General features: G+C 36.6%; 3 protein-coding genes across 3 annotated transcripts; 1 reads left to right on the forward strand and 2 right to left on the reverse strand.

Annotated features, from left to right (window-relative positions):
* Positions 1–7,608: 7,608 nt before the first annotated feature.
* On the forward strand, positions 7,609–9,312 carry LOC128856006 (homeobox protein 2-like). Its single transcript, XM_054091340.1, has one exon. It carries the CDS (start codon positions 7,609–7,611, stop codon positions 9,310–9,312), a length of 1,704 nt encoding a protein of 567 aa, XP_053947315.1.
* A 276-nt stretch (positions 9,313–9,588) lies between these two features.
* Positions 9,589–10,041, reverse strand: LOC128856015 (pupal cuticle protein Edg-91-like). The gene has a single exon (XM_054091352.1). It carries the CDS (start codon positions 10,039–10,041, stop codon positions 9,589–9,591), a length of 453 nt encoding a protein of 150 aa, XP_053947327.1.
* Positions 10,042–17,027: 6,986 nt separating this feature from the next.
* On the reverse strand, positions 17,028–19,673 carry LOC128855999 (G2/mitotic-specific cyclin-B3). The gene is made up of 2 exons (XM_054091317.1): positions 19,565–19,673; positions 17,028–19,499 (listed from the first exon to the last, which is right to left on the reverse strand). Exon 2 carries the CDS (start codon positions 19,374–19,376, stop codon positions 17,676–17,678), a length of 1,701 nt encoding a protein of 566 aa, XP_053947292.1. The 5' UTR covers positions 19,377–19,499; positions 19,565–19,673; the 3' UTR covers positions 17,028–17,675.
* Positions 19,674–20,954: the final 1,281 nt, after the last annotated feature.

The following is a 20,954-nucleotide window of genomic DNA, read 5'->3' on the forward strand; positions in this document are numbered from 1 at the left end:
ACGCGTCCCATTAGCTGCATGTCTTTTAGCCAATTAAACCCACTCCCTCGCGCCGTTCACGATTCGAAAAGTTATATTTTGCGCATTGTTGCTGTTGTTTGTAGAATTAATCATCCCGAACCTACCATCAATACAATCCATAATATATATTCTAATCACGTGAGCCGTAACGACTGCAAACGACAAACTTGAAAGGAAAAAATCGAATGCCCTTCTGCTGCTGTTCTTCTTGGCATTTCTTACTGAATTAAACCAGCCAAGTAGTTGCGCTTGCGCACTACCTCAATTGAACGGAAGCCTGAGCACATTACCGACAGGTGATCCGCCTTTCAATTGTTCAGTACTCACTTCTTTTCGATTATCTTAATTTTTACAAATTCCATTTTCACACTCACTTCTATTCGACATGCGTACACTCATACCAGATTGTAGCATCTCTTCGATGTATGTATGTATGTATGTACCTGCCTTAAATAAAAAAAAGAATGTGTGCAAATGTACATACAGTCAAGCACACCTTATTTGATACAGATACAATTTTTTTTGTAAAGTACTCTATACTTCATCTCTTGTTCTATATTTCTCTCTTGCCGACAATTGCTACTTTGGACTAAGTAGGTAATTGAGTAGTAAAGCCCTCTCTCGACGAACAAAACTAACACTCTACAAGACTCTCATTATGCCCGTCCTAACGTATGGCGCAGAAGCTTGGAGTGTTTGAGAGAAAGACTCTGCGGAAGATTTTTGGACTTTTGCACGTTGGTGACGACGAATATCGCAGACGATGGAACAATGAGCTGTATGAGCTTTACGACGACATAGACATTGCGCAACGAATAAAGATCCGAAACTGAAGGTATTATGCTGGTTTCGCATAGCAGAGGAAGAGGAAGGCCTCATCTGCGTTGGAAAGATCAGGTGGAGAAGAACTTGGCTTCGCTTGGTGTGTCCAACTGGCGCCGGTTAGCACGACAAAGAAACGACTTGCGCGCTTTGTTAAACTTGGCCAAAATCTCGTAAGCGGTTATCGCGCCAATATTTCATAACACAAGAAGTCCAAAATATACGCCACAGCTTAAATGATGCACTTCAAAAAGAGCAACTATTCATTTCTAATTTTTTAAGTTTTAAGGTATTTAGTAAGTTGTTAAAGTCAGCATGAAGTCAGGCAATTTTTTTTTGTGTTGTTGTTGTTGTTGAAGTGGTTGAGTATTTCCACTGAAATAATTCTAATTAGTGACCAGCACCGTTTTACTACCACTGTCCTCGTGTGATGATGTTTTTTTTTGTTCTAAGTCAGATCCATTTAGTGAGAGCCAAGTATAGCAGCAAATTATTTATCTCGATGTCTGAGATCTCATTAATTTGCTGTAAAAAAGGCTTACCGAAGGAGCGAAGACGTGCCCTAACTAGCCCTGGACATTCACATAGGTAGTGGAAAAGACTTCCCTTCACCCCTTCCGCTTGACAGCTTCTGCAGATGGAAATAAAGGGAAGGTTGAGTCTAGCTGCCTGATCCCCTACTTTCCAATGGCCTGTATGGGTTGTAGTGATACGTGAAATGTTTGACCTATACAAACCCTACAATCTGTTTTAATGAATAAAATTTATCAAAAAGCATTATTATACTAAGCTGTAAAGATGTTTAATTTGGATGTTTTGATTTTACAAAAACTCAAAGGGCAAATTCCTCTGATTTGGAGACGATTAGTTCCACAGCTTGCGTAGAAATTAACCCAAATTATGATTCGAAGATGTGAAGCTAATGGTGGTGAAGCTATTAGCCCGTACAATGCAGTTTGTTACAATCGAATTGGTCAAATAGTTTCAAAGTTACGCTTGTATTAGGCAGACTGTATTTGAATTTAAACGTCGCTTTGCGGTTTTCCTCAGAGTTTATTGACTCGCGCACGTTCATTATTACTCAAACTCACATTTGTAGGCTATATTTCAAGACGTTAGGTATGCTACCTCCAGAAACCTAACTTTTTCACACCCAACACACGCACAGCTTAAAAGCCAGAAAGATGCGGTACAAAAACGCTTACATAAATTTAGTATTTATGAATGAATTTTTATATATTGTATTTAAGTGGCAAACAAATGTGGCTGAAAACAAATTATCTCATTCATATGGCGTAAATAAAGATATTCTTAGTTATTTAGCTTTATGACAGATCTAAAGTCTGACATGTCAAAATTAATACGCAAGGCACACAAAATAGGTAGTGTGAGAATAGATGTAATATGTGTGTACGTGTGCGTGTATGGGCTGATACTTAGGATATCGAAGTTGAAATTGATAAGAATGGTGGTTATTTCCATGTTTTTGTTTTTGTTTAATTAATGCATAGATGAGTAAATTAGAATATTATTACAAAATAGTTTATTACTCTAAGTAACTAACAAAATTAATATTAAATGGAATGAAATTAAATTTGATTATTGTTTATTCTGTATTCGTATTTCTCCAGTATATTTTTTTATTTAATAACATCATATTCATTTAACATTTGCGGTAGTATGTCTGCATAGCACTTCAATTTGAAACAAAGTAAATCCATTCAGAATTAGTTCTCTATACCTAAAAAACCAATGTGTTTATAAAGAACAAAATAGTTATTTCCTCTTAAGATATTTAAAACCTGAGGTAGATCCAAAACTTTCTCACCAAAACACTTTACACAAACAGTACAAGTTCACGATGTAGCATTAGTAAGGTTTCCCGCATTAAGCTGTAGTAAGCCGCCTCTAGCTCTAAAAATCAAGCTTATAGCCGAAAACTCATCACTAAAATAAATATAATTGCAAGCAGTCTATGAGATAAAGGGTCTCCCAATAAGAGGTGTTGTTCCGTGTGGCACGTAGCGCTGTTTTGTTGAAAATAAACGTTATCTAGATCAATACCATCCAATTCCGGCCAAAAAAATCATTAATCATCTCTCGATAACGCAATCCGTTCACCCTAACTGTTCATTTTCGAAAAAGTAAGAAACAGAACAATGACTCCGTCGGACCATAAACCGCACCAAACAGTCACACGTTGAGGATAGAGAGGCTTTTCAACAATAACTCTTTGATTTTCTAAGCCCCAGATCCGACAATTTTGCTTGTTGACGAAGCCTCTGGAATCGGGCCTCATCAGAAATGAAGATCATTTATCGATGGAATTCCGGATCATTTTCATGCATACCAACAACGCAATCAGCAAAAAACGACGTTGATGATGATCGGCCGGCTTGAGTTCTTGTGTTAACAGGACTTTATAAGCCTTAAGACCCAAATCTTTATGCAAAATACGGTGTAATGACGTTTGTGGAATGCCTAATTCCAAGGATCGACGAGGAATGGACAAACCTGGGTTTTCTTCAACACTTTCGGCTACAACAGCAATATGTTCGGCTCTTCTTGAGCGACGTGCACGGGTTTTATTCTTCATATCACTAACTTGTCCCAAAAGCTCGAATTTGTTCACCAATTTCTGTATTGCGGTCCAACAAGGTGCAAGAAGGACCCAACGTGATGACCCAAAAATGTTCGAGTTTTACGAACTGTCTCTGCCAAAGTTTCACCATTTTAATAGTGAATTGTAATAATTTTATTGCGTTGTTTAGGCGCGTTTCGCTCCATTTTTATTTACTTGTCAATTATCAAAAAATGACAGCTTCAAAAGTGACATCTACCGAAATAGCGGGCTATTCAAAATAACACCTGTTATTGGAAAACCCTTTAGATAGATACAAAAACAAAAACCATATGACAAGAGTCTTAAAAGTAACTTCTTAAAAGTACGCTTAGAGTAAGAGAAATCTATGACTAAGAAAGAGGAATACGCATTAAGTTGAGCTAGCGTCCTTCTAAAGGGGGCATTCATTCCATAAACAGTTTTAGCAATACCAACAAAAAAAAATTCATTACAACGGAAAACGCGTAAGGGAACTTTAAAATTAATTTTTTTGAGCACATACGGACAATCTATTGAACCCGCACAAATATCAAAGACAAAACACATCGACAACAGAACACGCCTAGACTCTAAGGACTTTAGATTTATTAATAAGCAACAAGAGCGATACGAAGGAGTGAAAACAACGAATTTCATCAAGCGCAAAGCAAAACGCACAAAAGCTCTCTGAACAGACTCTAATCTATTAATATAAACTACATGAAAATGGTCTCTAAACGAATACCGCATATTCTAACTTGGGAGTATAGGGATCTGAAAACGAAGAACGACTGCGACGAATAAAGGCTAACATTGTGAACGATTTAAAAAGATATATAGTTTATGTGGGTGGTGAAGTTGAGCTTGGAGTCAAAATAAACTCCCAGATCTTTTAATTCACTAATTGTCTTTAGCGGCGAGTTTGAGATGTAGTAAGCTGTGGGAGGATTATTAAAAACTTTCGCATACGACGTATATTGACATTTATTAATGTTAAGGAACAAATAAATGGTTACGCACACACCAACTATATAAGTTATTCAACTGACGCTGGAGAGTGGCTGAATCAATTTCATAATAGATTTCAGATCACCCGCGTATAGAAGTAAATTGCACAAAACAGAACAGCCAAAACAGAAGGAAACACCGTTAATGAAGAGGATAAATAGTAGCAGACCTAGGACACTAGCTGGAGGTACACCAGACGAAGCAACAACAGAAAAGCCGATACATTATCAAGTCGATTGGAAATAAACCGCTTAAGAAATTGAGAATGAAAACCGAAACACTCAAGTTTAGCTATTAATATTGGGTGAGGTACCCTATCAAAAGTCTTAGAAAAATCTGTATAGGTTGAATCAATTTAAAAACCTATTTGGAATGTATCCAAATGATCCTCCGTAAATGTTCACATATTGGTTTCCATACCAAATAGGCATATAATGCTGCGATGGAATTTTCGCAATTATCTGACGCATGTAATTATCGAAACTGTAAAATACTAAATAAAACTAATATAAAAACTATACATCTGACAATTATGAATGTATTCAACAATGCAACCTATGTCCAAGACTCCATTTCACGCATTCAAAATTCTACACATTTTGAAAATTCCGCGTTCTAAAATTCTACATGGTCAAACCAAAAATTAAATTTTGGTAGTTATCAGGTTTTAGTGTTTGATAGATTGACTTATTTTACTTGAGTAACGATTTTTATGGTGTGTCGCCTTTGCATATTTTCGAGCGCTAAATCATTTCCAATGATAAAATGCATACCCCTTGATTTTTTTATTTTGCCTGTGTCTATGTAATAATCAATAAATGATGTTTTACTGATTGAGCACAACGAATGTTTGAATAAAAATTTAAATAAAAAATTCCCTTTTCAGCTAAGTAATAAGTACACAGTGATGGACATCAACACAAATATTTGTTGATCTTTTGCAAAGCAACTTAGTTGACATCAGCAGAGTTTGCTTTAGAAACAATAAATTCTAGCCGCTCATAAAAAATTTTATAGTTTTGTTCAATTTTTATTTTGAACTTTTGTCTAAAGTAGATATACAGATATGTGGTAACAAAACAAGTAAGGCTAAATTCGGTCCGGACCGAATTAGTAATATTTACTTTGTGCTAGCACTTCATTTTTGGAATGAAACAATCTCATAGTCAATGAGAGTTATAATTTTATAGCATTAAATTGATAAACGGAAATCTAATCTTAAAATAATACTTTATTACATAAGTAGAAGAGTAACCGAGGTTTTTATCTCATCTCAACAATATTTTTGGGGGCTCTAAAAGAGGTGGAGAGCAATACATGTACCAAGTTTGGTCGGGTTTTACTGAGCGCATCTAGATACACCCATTTATCCAAAAGTGGGCGTGGCGCAGCTCATTTTTCAAAATGTTACTTGCCTCGTATTCCTTTTACCATTCATTTACCAACCTTATCGAAAAATACCCGGAGTATGTTCAGAAAATTCAAAATACAATTTTATTCCTCAAAAGTGACCTTCAAAGCACTCCCCATCAACTACTCGTACAACGCACTTATGCCAGCGTTTAACCCAGCTTTCGAAACATTTCTGAATTCGATGGCTGTTGGATGGTCTTCGTTTCGTTCTTGGTCAAAAATTCACCGATAACGATGGCACTGTGCGAAGATGCGTCATCATGGTGCAAAATCCAGGAGTTGTTTTGCCACACATCCTGCCTCTTTTTAAGGTCAATTGCTTTACATAAACGTCCGATAACGTCCAAATATCTGTCCTTATTAACTGTCTGGCTTTCTGGCAAAAATGCGTAGGGTACAATACAGTTTTAACCCTTAAAATCATAAACATCGCTTTCTTTTATGACTGAAAACAACGTGGTTTTCTTGGTATTGGTTTCTTCGAAGCTCTCTACTCACGCGTCTGATGTCTGGATTGCATGTCGTATTTATAAACCCACGTCTCGTCTCCAGTAATGATGCGATTGATGGATCTTGGGTCGGATTTAGCCTTGGAAATAATGTCTTTGACGATATCAATGCGGTCCCTTTTTTGTATGAAATTCAGGTCCCTTGGGACCAACTTTGCAGCTGCACGGCGAACACCCAAATAATTAAATACAATGTCCTGAACGGGTCCATAAGCAATGTTCAAGTCCTTTCCCAACTTTCTCATGGATGAATGAATTTACGGTTACTTTTCTTTCTCTTTATTGATGTTTTTATCAGTTTTTGATGTCGATGGCCTGCAGCTACGTTTGCCATCCTCCATGAACTCATGATCTCTTTGAAGCGTCCATGCCACTCGTAAACGCCTGTTTTCTTTAGAGTATCAATACCGAAACAGGTTCCTAACATTACTAAGGTTTTCGCACCATTTAATCCATTTTTAACGCAAAATTTAATACAAATTCGTTGTTGAAATTGTTTATAGCTGTAAAAAATAGAATACACGTGCAGAGGTAAATAGATTTAATCCAGATGGCGTGACTTTTACAAATGTCATGCAACGGCGATCAAATTTTCGTATGCTAACCACAGATGTGGCAACCTATCTCGATTTCTCCATGCTATTACATCCAACCGACATAGAAACATAGATAAGTAAGACTCTTCTTTTAGGCTGTAAATGGCGGCATCAATTAACAGTATCTCTTTAGATGAGAATGTGTCTTTACTTTTACTTAGGGAGGCATAACAAATCGAAAATTTTTAAGCGGTTTTTCTCGAATTTTTGGTTTTTTGAGTTGTGACATTCTTTCAGCAATCGAGCAATATGTAAGTACATGTATGTATGTAAAGAGAATTGTTCCGCTATTTTGCTGGCCATAAAAATGGGCTCTAAAAAGTAAAGCAAAAATGAATTGCATTGAAATCCGGTTTTGAGTGGCATCGTTAAAGGTCTCTTTTAGCGATAATTATTTATGATTATCAATACTAATAATGTCAGTCTTGATCAACCATTTTTTCTTTTTTTTTTTTTGGTGGCGTTTTAGAATGCTCAGAAGCAGAGATGAGTTGTTGGTCGTCTTTTACAATTCAATCGACCAGTTTAAGACGGAGCGCAGATATATGCACATCATCTTTTCGTACGTATTCGTAAATTTTAGACACACATTCAAGTGAGAAATGAGAATTCTTTAGATATTTCGGTATAATTCGAAATGAAATGTGTACTAGTATTTGTTGTTAGTGCGTTCGCTCAAATTTACTATTGCAATGGAGTATTGGAGCGATCGTTCAGTGCAGAGCACACTGCTGATAAGGATTTAGAGCATTCCCAGCGATCGCAGCGGTCACAATTCAAGTCAGGCGGCAGGGATTTTGGTGATTTAGAAAATTATCAGAAACCAGCAGTTCCATTTTTTGGTGCGCACTTTCTGCACGGCTCTACAAATGGTAGAATGGTACAGCCGCATTCCAGCCGGCAACAGCATCATCAAGATCAACAACAGCAACAAAAACTTGACATAAAACATCATCAATGTCAACAGCATCAGCAAAAACAACGACCACAAGCAGTAAAAACAATTATAGCTAATAATCGGCAGATGCCAAAAAATAATCAGCAAACTGGCCCAGCAGAACAACACATGAGCCACCAACACCAGCCAAATTACAAGCTTAATCGGCAATATAATAACAATAACAACCACAACGTAAACTATCATATTGATAGAAGCAATGGAAGTAATAAAAGGAATGACAATAAACATCGAGGGGTTCAGGGACACTACGATCAGTTTGGGATTGTGCATGAAAACAATCAAAATAACAGCAATATTAAAAATAATTATCACAACAACTTCACAATGAGCAAAACAAATAATATTAACACCAGTAATGTTGCTAAAAATATCAATGGCGATGCCAACAGTGCGCCACGTAGCATCCCAAAACTCGCCATCAAAGACACCGCAACGGCAACGACGACTAAAAAGGCATCAGCAACAACTGCAACAATGACAACTACAGCATCAACACCCGCCGACCAAAAAGGACTTCCTCTGAAATCGATTGCAGGCATACAAAATACGCTGCCATCAACATCTACACCCGTCCAGCAACCCATTCCACAGAATACGAAACTACTAAATATTAATACAGTATCTAATTTCATAGCAAATCATGTGCCACCCACAACCAAATCGCCGCGATTAGCTACCGGTGATATGAGTACGTTACATTTTCGAAGAAGTGTCTCCAATAACCCCTTTTTACAATATCAACCTCTCAGAAACCAGAATGTCGAAACCTCATCTGCAGAAAAATTCTTTAAACTACCCACTTTTATGCAAAATCCGTTTTTCCAAAATCATAGCTTACCAAATCCTTCGAATCAAATCCCATTAGTACCGAATAACGAATCGACACAAAATCCTTGGCTACACACTATTACACCCAAGCCTACGAATCCCGGTTATGCCATGCAAAACCCATACACACCTGTTGTAGCATCAAATCCTTTCATACCAAATTTCCCTATACAGACTCCTTCCGAGCCCTCACCGGATCGCACACCTGATCCATTCATGCCATTTATGCCGAACTTTCCCTTCAATCCCACGACAAGTATTCCAAACAAAATGTCCACTCAAAGAGTACCCGCAGTCAGTACTTCAGCACAGATTGGCACGCAAAACGTGATCAAGTCACAAACCGATGAAAATATTTCGTCGACGCCAAGTACGAGCTCAACAAGCACAACTCAGTCTATTGTAACGCCCAGTTCTGCTATACGGGCTCCAACTATCAGCCCAGCATTAAACGAGCTCATTAAAAAGGGTGCGATCATATTTCCAGATTTGCTATATCCTACAACAACAACTTCTAGCGCACAACAACTTATAGATATAAGAAGACGCTAGAAAAAAATAGCTTTGAAACTCTTAACTGATAACCGTAAACAGCAACGGCTGCGAATTGAAAACATAAAATAAAAATTACACTCCGCACGCAGCTCTCAAATAAACAAGTAAATTCCAATACAAATACATACTTTTATTAAACTAAGTTTGATTAATACCATTTATGAAAAATTTGTGTTTAAATGATTTCTACTAATATTTTTTAATGTGAAAATTTTAAATAAAATAGTGACTTCGTAATTTTCAAAAAAGTGTGTTGTCAATACCGCTAATAGCCTAATAGCCATGTTGTTTATATGAGTGATGCCGCGCATATCCTGATGGCTCATAGCCAGCAGTAATGCCCACCGATAAAGCCGGTTCAGGATGTACATAGCCGTTGCCGCCGTAATTTCCATGTGCATAGTGCCCCTGTGGATAATGCTGTTGAGGGTAATGTCCGGGTGCATAGGGTCCTGGTCCTTGCACATATGAGACTTGGGCGGGATAATAGCCCCCATGAGGCTGTTGATAGTAACCGTCTGGTTGGGCGCCATTGCCATAATAATGATGATCATGATGGTGTTGATGGTAACCCTGTTGGTAGTTGGCGGATCCTGACGGATATCTCGGGTATGGATTGGGGTCAACAACTTCCAGCAAAGCTTCGGCAATTTTGTCGAATGTGGGGCGTGCAGATGTCAAAGTGGTAATAGCAGCAATAAATATAAAAGTAACGGTAGTCTTCATATTGTCAATATTACTTCTGTGTGTCTATAAACTTCAATTAATTTATTTTATAGTGAATCAAAGCACAGCATCCAATAAACTGATGTATTTCAATTCATTGAGCTTTTATATAAATAAATGTAAGATTATATATGTATATATTGTACTTTTTCGAAAAATGTATATATACACATATGCATACGTATGAACTCAAAATATTTATTTGGAATTACCCGAGATAAGCTCAAGTAGACATTTCACTGATAATATAATTCCCTTTTTTTGCTTGAATGATTACTTGCTCAAGGATAAATCCAATGGCGATAGTAAACAAAAATACAATAATGTGTGCTTATATGTATAAATAAATATGTACTTATATGCATTTATTTAGTTATTTGGCAAATTTGGTGAGCCAATTATTATTAAATTTCATATTTATGTGCATTAACAATATTGGGAATAGTCTTCTACTTCTGAGACACGCATACATACATAAGTGCATAGTTAAAAATTGTTAAATAAATATTTTGCTAGATGGGATTTATAATATTGGTCAAAGCCACCACAGCCACTAAATCATATTTCGATGTACCATGTCGGAGTCAGAATTAAAACTGGAGTAGGACAAGGGGATAAAAACATCCACGCCATATCCAAAACCTTCACGGATATTGAAATTGCAGCTGGTACTCGTAGAATTGCAGCGACGCGAAAATAAAAGGAAGTATAAAAGAAGAAAACATTTGTCTTTTTCGTCGATTTTGCTTGCGCTTTCGACACTGTTCCACGTAACATGACATTTTACAAGCTTGCGATGGTCGGCTTGCTTTATATCCGGGTTTGGTTTAATGGCAAAATTTCAGATACTTTTGCTGTAAATCAGGGCATCCGGCAAGTCCTGACTTTTATCACTATACCTAAACGATCTCAATGACAGTCGGTTCTACGTCACCGAAACACTAAAAGTAGGCATATAAATTGTAAACACGAATGTATGCTGACGATTTGGTCCTATTGGCGGAGACACCCTCTGCCAAGTCAAAAGGAGTCGTTTTTAGGATAGGTGGTAGAGTCTCAAACAACTGTAACTGGAAATATGGGAATATTCCAATAGAAACGCTTTTTTTTTCTGTCAGACATGGTCAACATTCGAGGAATTGCCACAATTGTTTTTATTTATTTATTTTTTTTATTTTTGTTCTCACCATTGATGAGAGAATCCAAGCAGCTAACAGTTCGTAAGCCTCACTAATGAAGCTCTTCAAATCGAAACTACTAAGCCGACAAATTGATTCTGTACGAAACAATCATTAGTTTAGCCTTACGCTATGGAGCTGAATCGTGGACGCTAATTCAAGCAGATAAAGCAAAACTGCAAACTTTCGAACGAAAAATACTCGGAAATTTTTTTGAGACAATCAAAAATCACTGTGAGTGGCGTATAAGGTGGAACGTCGAGCAAGACCAGCTTATAAATGGGAAAATATTACAAGTTTTATCAAAGCGTACCGATTGAGATGGCTGGGTCATATAACAAGAATGGACGGTACGAGAGCGCAGAAGAAAATTGTAGAAGTCAGACCGTTCAACACTAGAGCAAGAGGAAGACCGTGAACAAGATGGGCCGACAAACTAGAGAAGGACATCAATAAGCTTGCGACAAGGAATTGGAAAACAGTCGCAAGCGATCGAGATGTATGAAGGTGCCACGTGCAGCAGGTCACAGCTCACAAGGAACTGTAGTGTCGAAAGGTGCTGATGATGTCGGAATCACCGGAAATCTCCATCTCTACTCCATTAACTCCATGATGTAAAAAAATAAGATGATATCAGTAGAATAGGATTTAAAATAATTTTAACTCATTCTGCATGCTAACTTGACCTTTTTTCTAGCATTTTTAACTTGTTGTTTTCTATAAATAACTCCATTTAAACAGCAGGAGTTTTAAATTATATATTCTCGCGTACCTATTCCCGGGGGAGAGGATTTTTCATCCAAATATTGGGAGTAGGAAATTCGAAATTCGAAACAACTGAATTCTGCACTTTTTACAGTTCCAACTGTGTGAATTGGGTAAAAAATTAAGGTCTGTTGGTACTTGAAATAAAAGGTCTGTTGGTGAAGCAAATAATTTGTAACAATTATTTCAAATTATCAAGTTTTGGTGTTCATGTATCCGGAGGAAGTGAGAGAGCAAAGTGACATTTCATTTTAAAAGGATGTTGCAGTTCCAAGATTGCCACAACAATACAATTGCTAATGGAAGCGTTGGGAAAGGAACAAATTATTGTGCGCAAAATAAAATTATGTGATGCTAAGCACGTTATTTTGCATTCTATGAGCAATTTTTTTGGTATTTTAATTTTTTTTTTGTGTAATTTAATACGAGGTAGCTCAATTGAAATCTTTTTTACTTTAATTTTTGTGATTTGTCCCGCCAACAATTTAATCAGCTGTTCTAGCAAATTGTTACTGGTTTTGCGTTCATGTATTGTAAATTTTTTGATATTTTTCTCTTTGAGAGGGAATTCTCGGAAATTAAGTTACTGGAGAATTGTTACATGAGCCGACCTAAAGTGAGAAAAAGTAAATCAAATTAATGTACTTATACAATATTAAAGTACAGAGGAAGAACTGCTGAGTTTTCTTTCGCTAACATTTCGCATTTGTTTTTTTTTTTTTGGATAGAATTTTCGCAAAGATTGACAGTTTAGAATAATTTAAACAAAATATAACAATTCGCAGCACAAATAAAAAGAAACAAATAATATCAGCTGCTTTATTTCTACTACCGGTTCAATGTTCCATGGTAATAATTATTGTTATATTAAAAACTTAATTATATTTCCCGTGAATATTTGATAGCAGTTTCTGCCGCTTGCATAGTGGTTGCAGAAAGGATGGTAATTTATATTAAGGCGATGAAAATTAATTTCTCTTATTTGAGATTTTATACGACGAATATAGACTTTTAAGGCCGTGCCCAGCTTTAACTAATTTCAGCCGACCCAAGGGCCAAGTAATAAACACGCAATGACTTTATAAATAAATTTCAATCGCAATTGATTAATTGTGCATCTGCAAATGTCAAAGGAGTTGTAAAAAAGACACCGTCTAGGTGTTATTCACTACTACATCCCTACTGGCGTCATTTTTGAAAGGCCCTTTACTTATAAAAATAACAACAACAATATTATTTTTACATGTGTGCTTATAGTAATTATTCAAGACTCAAAGTTGACTAATTTTATATTGTATTGTAAAGGCATTAGCTCATCGTCTAGAGTAAACTTGCAGCTCTGAAGAAGCACAGATATTTCAAAGCAATTTAAAATAATTTGCAATAAAATTTTAAACTGGTATAGAAGTTTTCAAAAAATGCTATTTACAAAAACTGAAAGTTAATACAATTTCTAAACGAAAAAATTTACAGAAGTATCCGCCGCAGTTCTGCTCTTACTTGGCCGAAGCCGAATCGAAACAGAAATGAAATTTTATGGCCGAACATGACCGAACGCGATGCTAATGGTATTTACATTCTCTAGTTATTTCCATTATTTACATTTTCCTCTATTAAAGCAAAGTTATTAAGCGAAAGTTTTTTCTGATAGCGGTCGACAGGCAATGGCAAACCTGCGAGTGTATTGTCTTTCTGCGATGAAAAAGCTCCTTATATAGAACCATTGTCGTTCTGAGTCGGTCTTAAACTATAGGTCTCTCCATTTGGGGAACAACTTCAAGACGCACGCCACCTAACAGAAGTGTACGCGCCAATTATTTATTTGTTTTATGTTGAGAGCTTTTTCAGAGTGCGGCTGAAAAGAGTGCAACCAGAGAATGTTAATGGAATGAGAAGGCGCAAATGTTGAATGAGTTTTTTTAGTTCTAAATTGAAGATCTAATTTCATTAACATTCTCTGGTGCAACTTTGTTCGGAAATTATTAAGAAATTTCACGCATATTTTCCGGCCAAGAAATGTATATGGATTTTGGTAGCTATTTCACGAGATAAAAAGTGAAAACTTTTCTAAAACCAACTTTACTTGTTTCGATTCGTATGGCGATTTTTAGGCACATCAATAAGTGAAATAACAATATTTTCTAAGCTAATGCACACGAATTGAAAATAGTGCCAAAAAAATTGTAGGAATTAAGTCTCTTCCTGTTTTCCCTTCTAAGATCTTGAAATGCACATCCGGAGTGGTTATTTGCACTTAACATAGACATACAAATAATGAGTAAGAATAGTTAAGTGTACGAGTATTTTTTGTATCATAAATTTATTTAAATTTTACAGTTGTAGTGTATTTCAAAAGCGATTGCCATCTAAATGCGTTAAAATATCCTCGTGGCAGCAAATCGATTGTGGCGCGCTTTGATAATAGTTCGGCGACTCTTATTTTCCCCATATAAATCGTCGTTGAATTCGTCAAGTACTTTATCCACTAAATATTCGTATTCGCTCAAAACGTGGAAGTTACCTTCAATCTGTGTAATTCTTTAAAATACATTTGTTATACTTTTCTTTGCAAACTACTTTATTGTTTGTTGTTTTCAATATTAATTGAAACACCGGCTGGACACAATTCATCTGTAAATTTATTTTCAAGATTCATTATCATTTTGACGAGAAAGAAGAGCAAATGGCCGTTCACACTTAGAAAGTTTTACCGAGTAAGCATACCCGAGACATAACGAAACCCCCAATAAAGAGCTCTTTGGAAGACCCCTTTACATGCATTACAAACTTATATGTATAAATATTTGTGCACAGGGTGTTCCAAGTTGGAGTTTCCTTTTTAGCAGTATTTTGTTTTGTCAGTTAACACAGTTCTGTGTTGAGCAGAAAATTAGCAGTTTTTTATTTACAAAATATTCAATTTCGCTCGAGAGTGAGATAAAAGTAATTAAAATCCACTATGAAAATGTGAATTCTGTGAAAACTGCGAAACGCAAAAAATTGTGGATATTTTATTTATAATCGTCCAACAGAGCCCAGGCTAAAAAAAATTGTACCTGAACTTGAGGTGATCCAGGCTCAGTGGGTGCATTTTACTTCAGTGCTCTTTATTAGAGAGCAGCTAAATTGTCACAAGTCGACGGAGAATCTGACTCAGCAAAACCCATTTAAAGAATTTAATTATATTGAAGCGAAAGATGACAACAACGGTATACATAGATATGCATATCTATAAAACATCGAACGATGAAGGTAGAAAGGGAAATCACGACATTGAAAACAGCATAAGAACTTTTGAGGTGAGGTTGCGTGCAGTTCACAGAACGCAGGTATAAAATTAAGCGCCAGTCATCCAGGAGTCGAAACTAACGCAGATTTCATGGAATCCACGAGACCAAGTACAAAAGGTTTCAGACGATATTCCTATTTTTCAAGAACAATGTATTAATGACAATTAAGTTAAAAAAAATAAAAACTACCTTCGTTTAAAATAAATACTGTGAATGAGTTCCTGTCTCTTTTTCAAATCGGTCCACAGGGTTATTTTTCTTAAAGTTTTACACATCTTCCCCCTCCGCCAACTGCCAACAAGTGACCACCGACAGTCGATTCTACGTTACCGGAACGACCCGAATTTATATCCGGCCAAGGACTGTCACTCCAGCAGCATTCTCTGCACGTGTATGGGGAATTTTTATGCTGCTACAACAACCAAATAAGTAAACATTTCCCATTTGGATATTCACATACCTTAGGTCACAAATAATCTTTCAGCGGCCATGATTGGAGTTTCATTAAAATTTGTGCATTATATTTCAAAAAAAGGCTAAAATTTGGCAAAATGTAATCAAATGTATTGAAATTTCTAAATAGTCGGAAAAATTTCCGTTCATCTTGCCGTAACTCTACCCACAAGGGAAATTCTCCAAAAGTTTTCCTAGACAAATTTATTTCGTGAATTGCTTTTTTTCTTTTAGTTTTACCTTTAAAAAAATGTTTTCATTTAGAAATAATTGCTCATCTAAAGACGAATCCATTTTAATTGTTATTACCAGGAATTGAAATTGCTCCGCTATTCGGCCGGAGCGCTACTTGCAAAATTATTCATGTGCACACATTTTAGCAGGTAGGCGAGTGATAATGCGACAACAACAAAGGATTGAAACTCTTGAAAAAACAGGCTAGCGACACTGGACAATATCAAAAAATGCTTAGTTTTTACAAACTAGAGTAATGGTAATAATTAGTGCAGCTGTTACCTGCCCCAACAGTGGCAAGTAATTAAATGAAATGTAAACTGCAGCAAGCGATTCGTCTTTGAAAACAATACCGAATAGTTTCAAGCTGGCCGCTTAGTCAACGTCTTCGTCTTTGTTGTTGTTGTTGTTGTATCAGCAAATACTCTGTCTTTGTGTTCGGCTTCGCTTGCCCTCATACGTTTACTACGGCACTGTTTGTCGACTTCGCTCCCACTCTGTCTGCAACCAAGGCGAATCTATTGTAATGAATATGAATAGATACGCCTTGTCTGCAACCTTAGTATTTCCCTCAATATGCGACATATAGAAAATGGAATGGTTTGCAGCTGCTGCAAAGGAGATGCGAATTACGACATGTACAAAAATTATACAAATACAACAAATGCAAGCCACTGCTAAAATCAGATCAAACTAACAGAGATGGGCACAAACATCTAAACACCACCACAAATTAAAAAGACGATCCATGCTACTACAACACACACAACAATGATAGAGAAACTAAATTCGCCTTGAGCTACACCGGTTGTTAGTGTTAACGGCTGAAGGTAAACTAAATATGTATGACAGATGTACATGTAAAGCGCAATGTACAAACATACATATATAAAAGGTGCTACTCTTGTATTTGACACATAACTTTATTAAAAATGTAGAACATAAACAAGCGAAGGCTTCTAAGCGTAACATACAACGAACGGTAAATTTAACAAAACATACATTCAAAACTTATAACACAAGTATTTCTTTATCAAGCACAAAATAAATGCTTAGAAGGACACAATTTCGTTCTAGTTACTTGATTCTTTATTAAAATTGGCATAGAAAATAGTAAAGGGTAGTTTGACAAAATTGAATTATGTTAGATCTGATTAAGGTAATCGCATTTGTAAGCGTATTCAGTATCATTTCAAATATACGTCCTTAATTTACATTTTTTTATATTTCACGGCGCCGGTGTCACATTGTGCTCTTGCTAGCTGAGCCGTGCAATCAAAAGCACTACCGATGTATAGCTTGAAGAATGCTTCAATTACACTGCTAAACACGCGTCTGCGTAATTAATGTGACTTAGGCAACTTTAGGCAGATTTGTAGCAATGCAGTCCATTCTGGCCGGTACAATTTATCCGTTTGGAAATTATAAATGAAATGCAAATTACAAATTGTATATGAAACATGTTTATCAAATAAACGAAGATTATGTTGCTTTATGAAAATATCTTTAACATTAAAAAAATATAGACTAATTTAACATCTATGGTCACTTAAACTTAAAAGCATTACGCCTGACGTTGATGAGGTATGATATAATGTGTGCGTTTAGTATGTATGTGCTCGACTGGATGTTGGCAGGTTAATGAATGGTTGTATTCTTTTAATTTAGCTAGATTCATTTCGTTAATTGGCTTATCTTTTAAATATAATAAATTTCAGGAATCCTCAATTTTTATGCTAATATTCAGGTCTAAATTGTTCTCGAATAGTTCTTCCGTTGTGAGTAGCGGGACTTTGGCCACTTCATGGAAAATCTTGTGCGAGTATTTACTGCGTATTGTCCTCACTTTTGGTTTACGATGCAAACCAGCATTTAGTATGGGTACTATTTCGGCAAAATCAGTCAATATATATCCGGTGTAGTATTCGAACGTCTGTGTCCACGGTTTTTTATCGCCATGTAAGCGCAAAGCCATGAACAAAGTTGCGCATGCCATTTTCGAATCACTAAATTGAATAACAGCATAATCCATGAGTGACATCTCCAAAATATAACGTGCTAACGTTAGCGTTTGCATTGGGACTTTCCCGCAACGAGCGTATCGTCGCAAAAATCTATACGACAATGGTATGCCTAGATCATAGTTGATAGTGCGTAGTGTAGTCATTTCCATTTTGGTAAGCTCATCATGTTTGTACGCCCCATCGCAAATGTAAAGAAAATCTTCAATCAGTGGTGGAGTACGTTCATCGAACTTACATGCAATAAAGAGCGCAGCTGCACCAAGCAACTGCAGCACATCCTTGTTGATAACAGCACGACACAAAAACAGATCAACTATTTTTATTGACAAATAAAGCGTTTCATGATTCAGCTCGAAAGTTTCTTGCACCTCAACCATCCAGTCTACGAGCAATGTTCGCATCCACTTGGTCAAATGTATTTGTTTTACCATATAATCAGTTATAGGAAACTCCGCCTCGCGAGATTTCAAATAATTAAAAATATCCATGGCATATTGTGACACTTGGTATATGTCATTCCAATTTTCTTTGTCGAAATCTTCCACGCCTTTCGGTATTGTTGCAGGCGGTGGCTTTTCACTAATTTCATCAACTGGTACACCTTCGGACTTGCTCTTCTCTTGTAATAATAGGGCCGACCTTCGCTTAGCTGCTTCGAAATTACTAGATAGGCGCATCGACTCACAACTAGAAATATCCTCCAACGCCGACATGTACAAACTTTCTTCAGTCTTGTTGAATTCATTAGAAATGCGTCTTACTGGCTTATTAGACTGTGATTGCTTTGTTGCCACGGCTGCTACAACTGGAGCCGCAGGAAGCGGAGGCAATATTTGGGCTTGATCCGATTTCCGAGATTTCACGGACGACGTAGCTATTAAGGTACTTACACTTGGTATTGCTAATTTGTTACCTGTTTCTTCCAAAACATTTTTATATGAAGTATTAACAGCATTCGCATTTCGTGTTGTTGCTCTTGTTGCGATTTTCGTCGGTGGATTTTGAAGCGTACTAACATCAGTATTCCCTATTGTGTTACGAGATTCTTTGAGCACTTGCGTCTTTGTTCCGATTGATTGATTTTCCTTCCTCTTCGTAAAATGTGTGCTTTGCTTAGTGTCATCCTCGGAATGGACAGTCTTCGTCGTCATTGTCATTAATTTTACATTATTCGTGAGGTTACCAAGCGCCGAGCGTTTGGTTTTATCATTCTTGGCAGGACTATGTTCGGCTTTACGTTTGCCGCGCGTCTGTGTTATACCCACATTTTGATCATCGACATTTATGGCAGTCCGCCGAGTGAGTCCTTTTCTTGTTAGTGGCAATAATGTGGACACTGTTGTCGTTGCAGCCTGTTTAGTGGATGCACGGGTATTCTTTGTTGGCGCCATTTTACTCTGCGTGTTGTTTTCGTCCTGTAATAAGCGTCTCAATTCAGAACTATTTACTTCCGCGGCTGCTTTTTTCGATTTCCACCCAGTTCAAAAAATTTCAGATGTCTTTTTCGCAATTTTCTAACAAAAAAAGGAAACTTTTACATTTCGAACAGAAATAATTTAAAACACCAAACACCACTCACCAAACAATAGATCAATTTCAAAAACACCTGGATAGAAATTATGCCGCTCTACGCTTAACGGCGTTCTCAAAGACACAAATATGCATTTGCATGGAAGCTACACATACAGATATTGGTTGTGATTCTTTAAATGCAGAGTTGTATTCTGTCTTCAAAATTGAGCAAACTGCAATCCTGTGAAAGAAAATAGAATAATGGAAGGTGGTAGAATTCGAGCAACAACATTTTTTAAAATTATAAATGTCAAACGAGAGAAGAGACGAATGGAGTGAATGACAAGTACATAAAATTAGCTTGTCGCACATTTACAACACAACAACAACTTTTGGTGATTCCATTCACTGGAATTCCTAAATTAAAGGCGAATGGAAGAAGTGGAAATCAACTACAGTAGATTCTGTTCTTATGCGGTTTTGAAATAGTGCGGATTTATTTAATTATTTCAGATATGGAACGTATATATAGTTATAATATGGGACTAGTACCCTTTTTTATTCGATTTTATTTATTGAAACGTATCTATAGTTTTACTATAGAACTGGTAGCTTTTTTTATGCTGTTTTTTGCGGAACGTATATACCGCATAAAAACAGAATCTACTGTACTCTAATCACATCACCTTCTGCAGATACGTCTTGGACCCAACTTCCGCAATCCAGCCCTAACCTAAAGATTTCGTGTTATTGTGTTCAAATAGATAACCAGTTTCAAAAACACACAATTCTTGACTATAGTCCAAACATTTTTTTTGTCCATTTCGGCATACAATAATCACTGTTTTCTGCTCGTAATTATAAAAATAGGTGCTTACATTTTCCAAATGGAGGGGGAAATTTCGACAAAGTAAAACGAAAAATATTAAGGGACCACAGCAGTGACAAACGGAGAACAGAAACTATTTTCACAACAAATGTATGTAAAATTCAGAACATAAAACGAGGTACCTCCTGTCATCAAATAAGCAGTCGGCGCACTCGCGTATCGGCTCCCACGTCACTGGTGACAGTTATGATTTCGAGGTTATAAGAGACTTCGTTTATTTACGAACCAGCATTAACCCCGATAACAATTGAAATCCAACGTAGAATCTCACTTGCTAACAAGTGCTCCTTTGGACTAAGTAGGCAACTGAGCAGTAAAGTTCTCTGTCGACGAACAAAACTAACACTCTACAAGACTCTTATCATGCCCGTCCTAACATATGGCGCAGAAGCTTGGACGGAGACAACAGCCGATGAAGCGACGCTTGGAGTGTTTGAGAGAAAGATTCTGCGCAAGATTTTTGGACATTTTGCACGTTGGCGACGGCGAATATCGCAGACGATGGAACGATGAGCTGTATGAGCTTTAGATGACATAGACATAGCGCAACGAGTAAAGATCCAGCTCT

The sequence above is a fragment of the Anastrepha ludens genome, chromosome 2 (assembly GCF_028408465.1).
Source record: "Anastrepha ludens isolate Willacy chromosome 2, idAnaLude1.1, whole genome shotgun sequence".
Taxonomy (NCBI): Eukaryota; Metazoa; Arthropoda; class Insecta; order Diptera; family Tephritidae; genus Anastrepha; species Anastrepha ludens.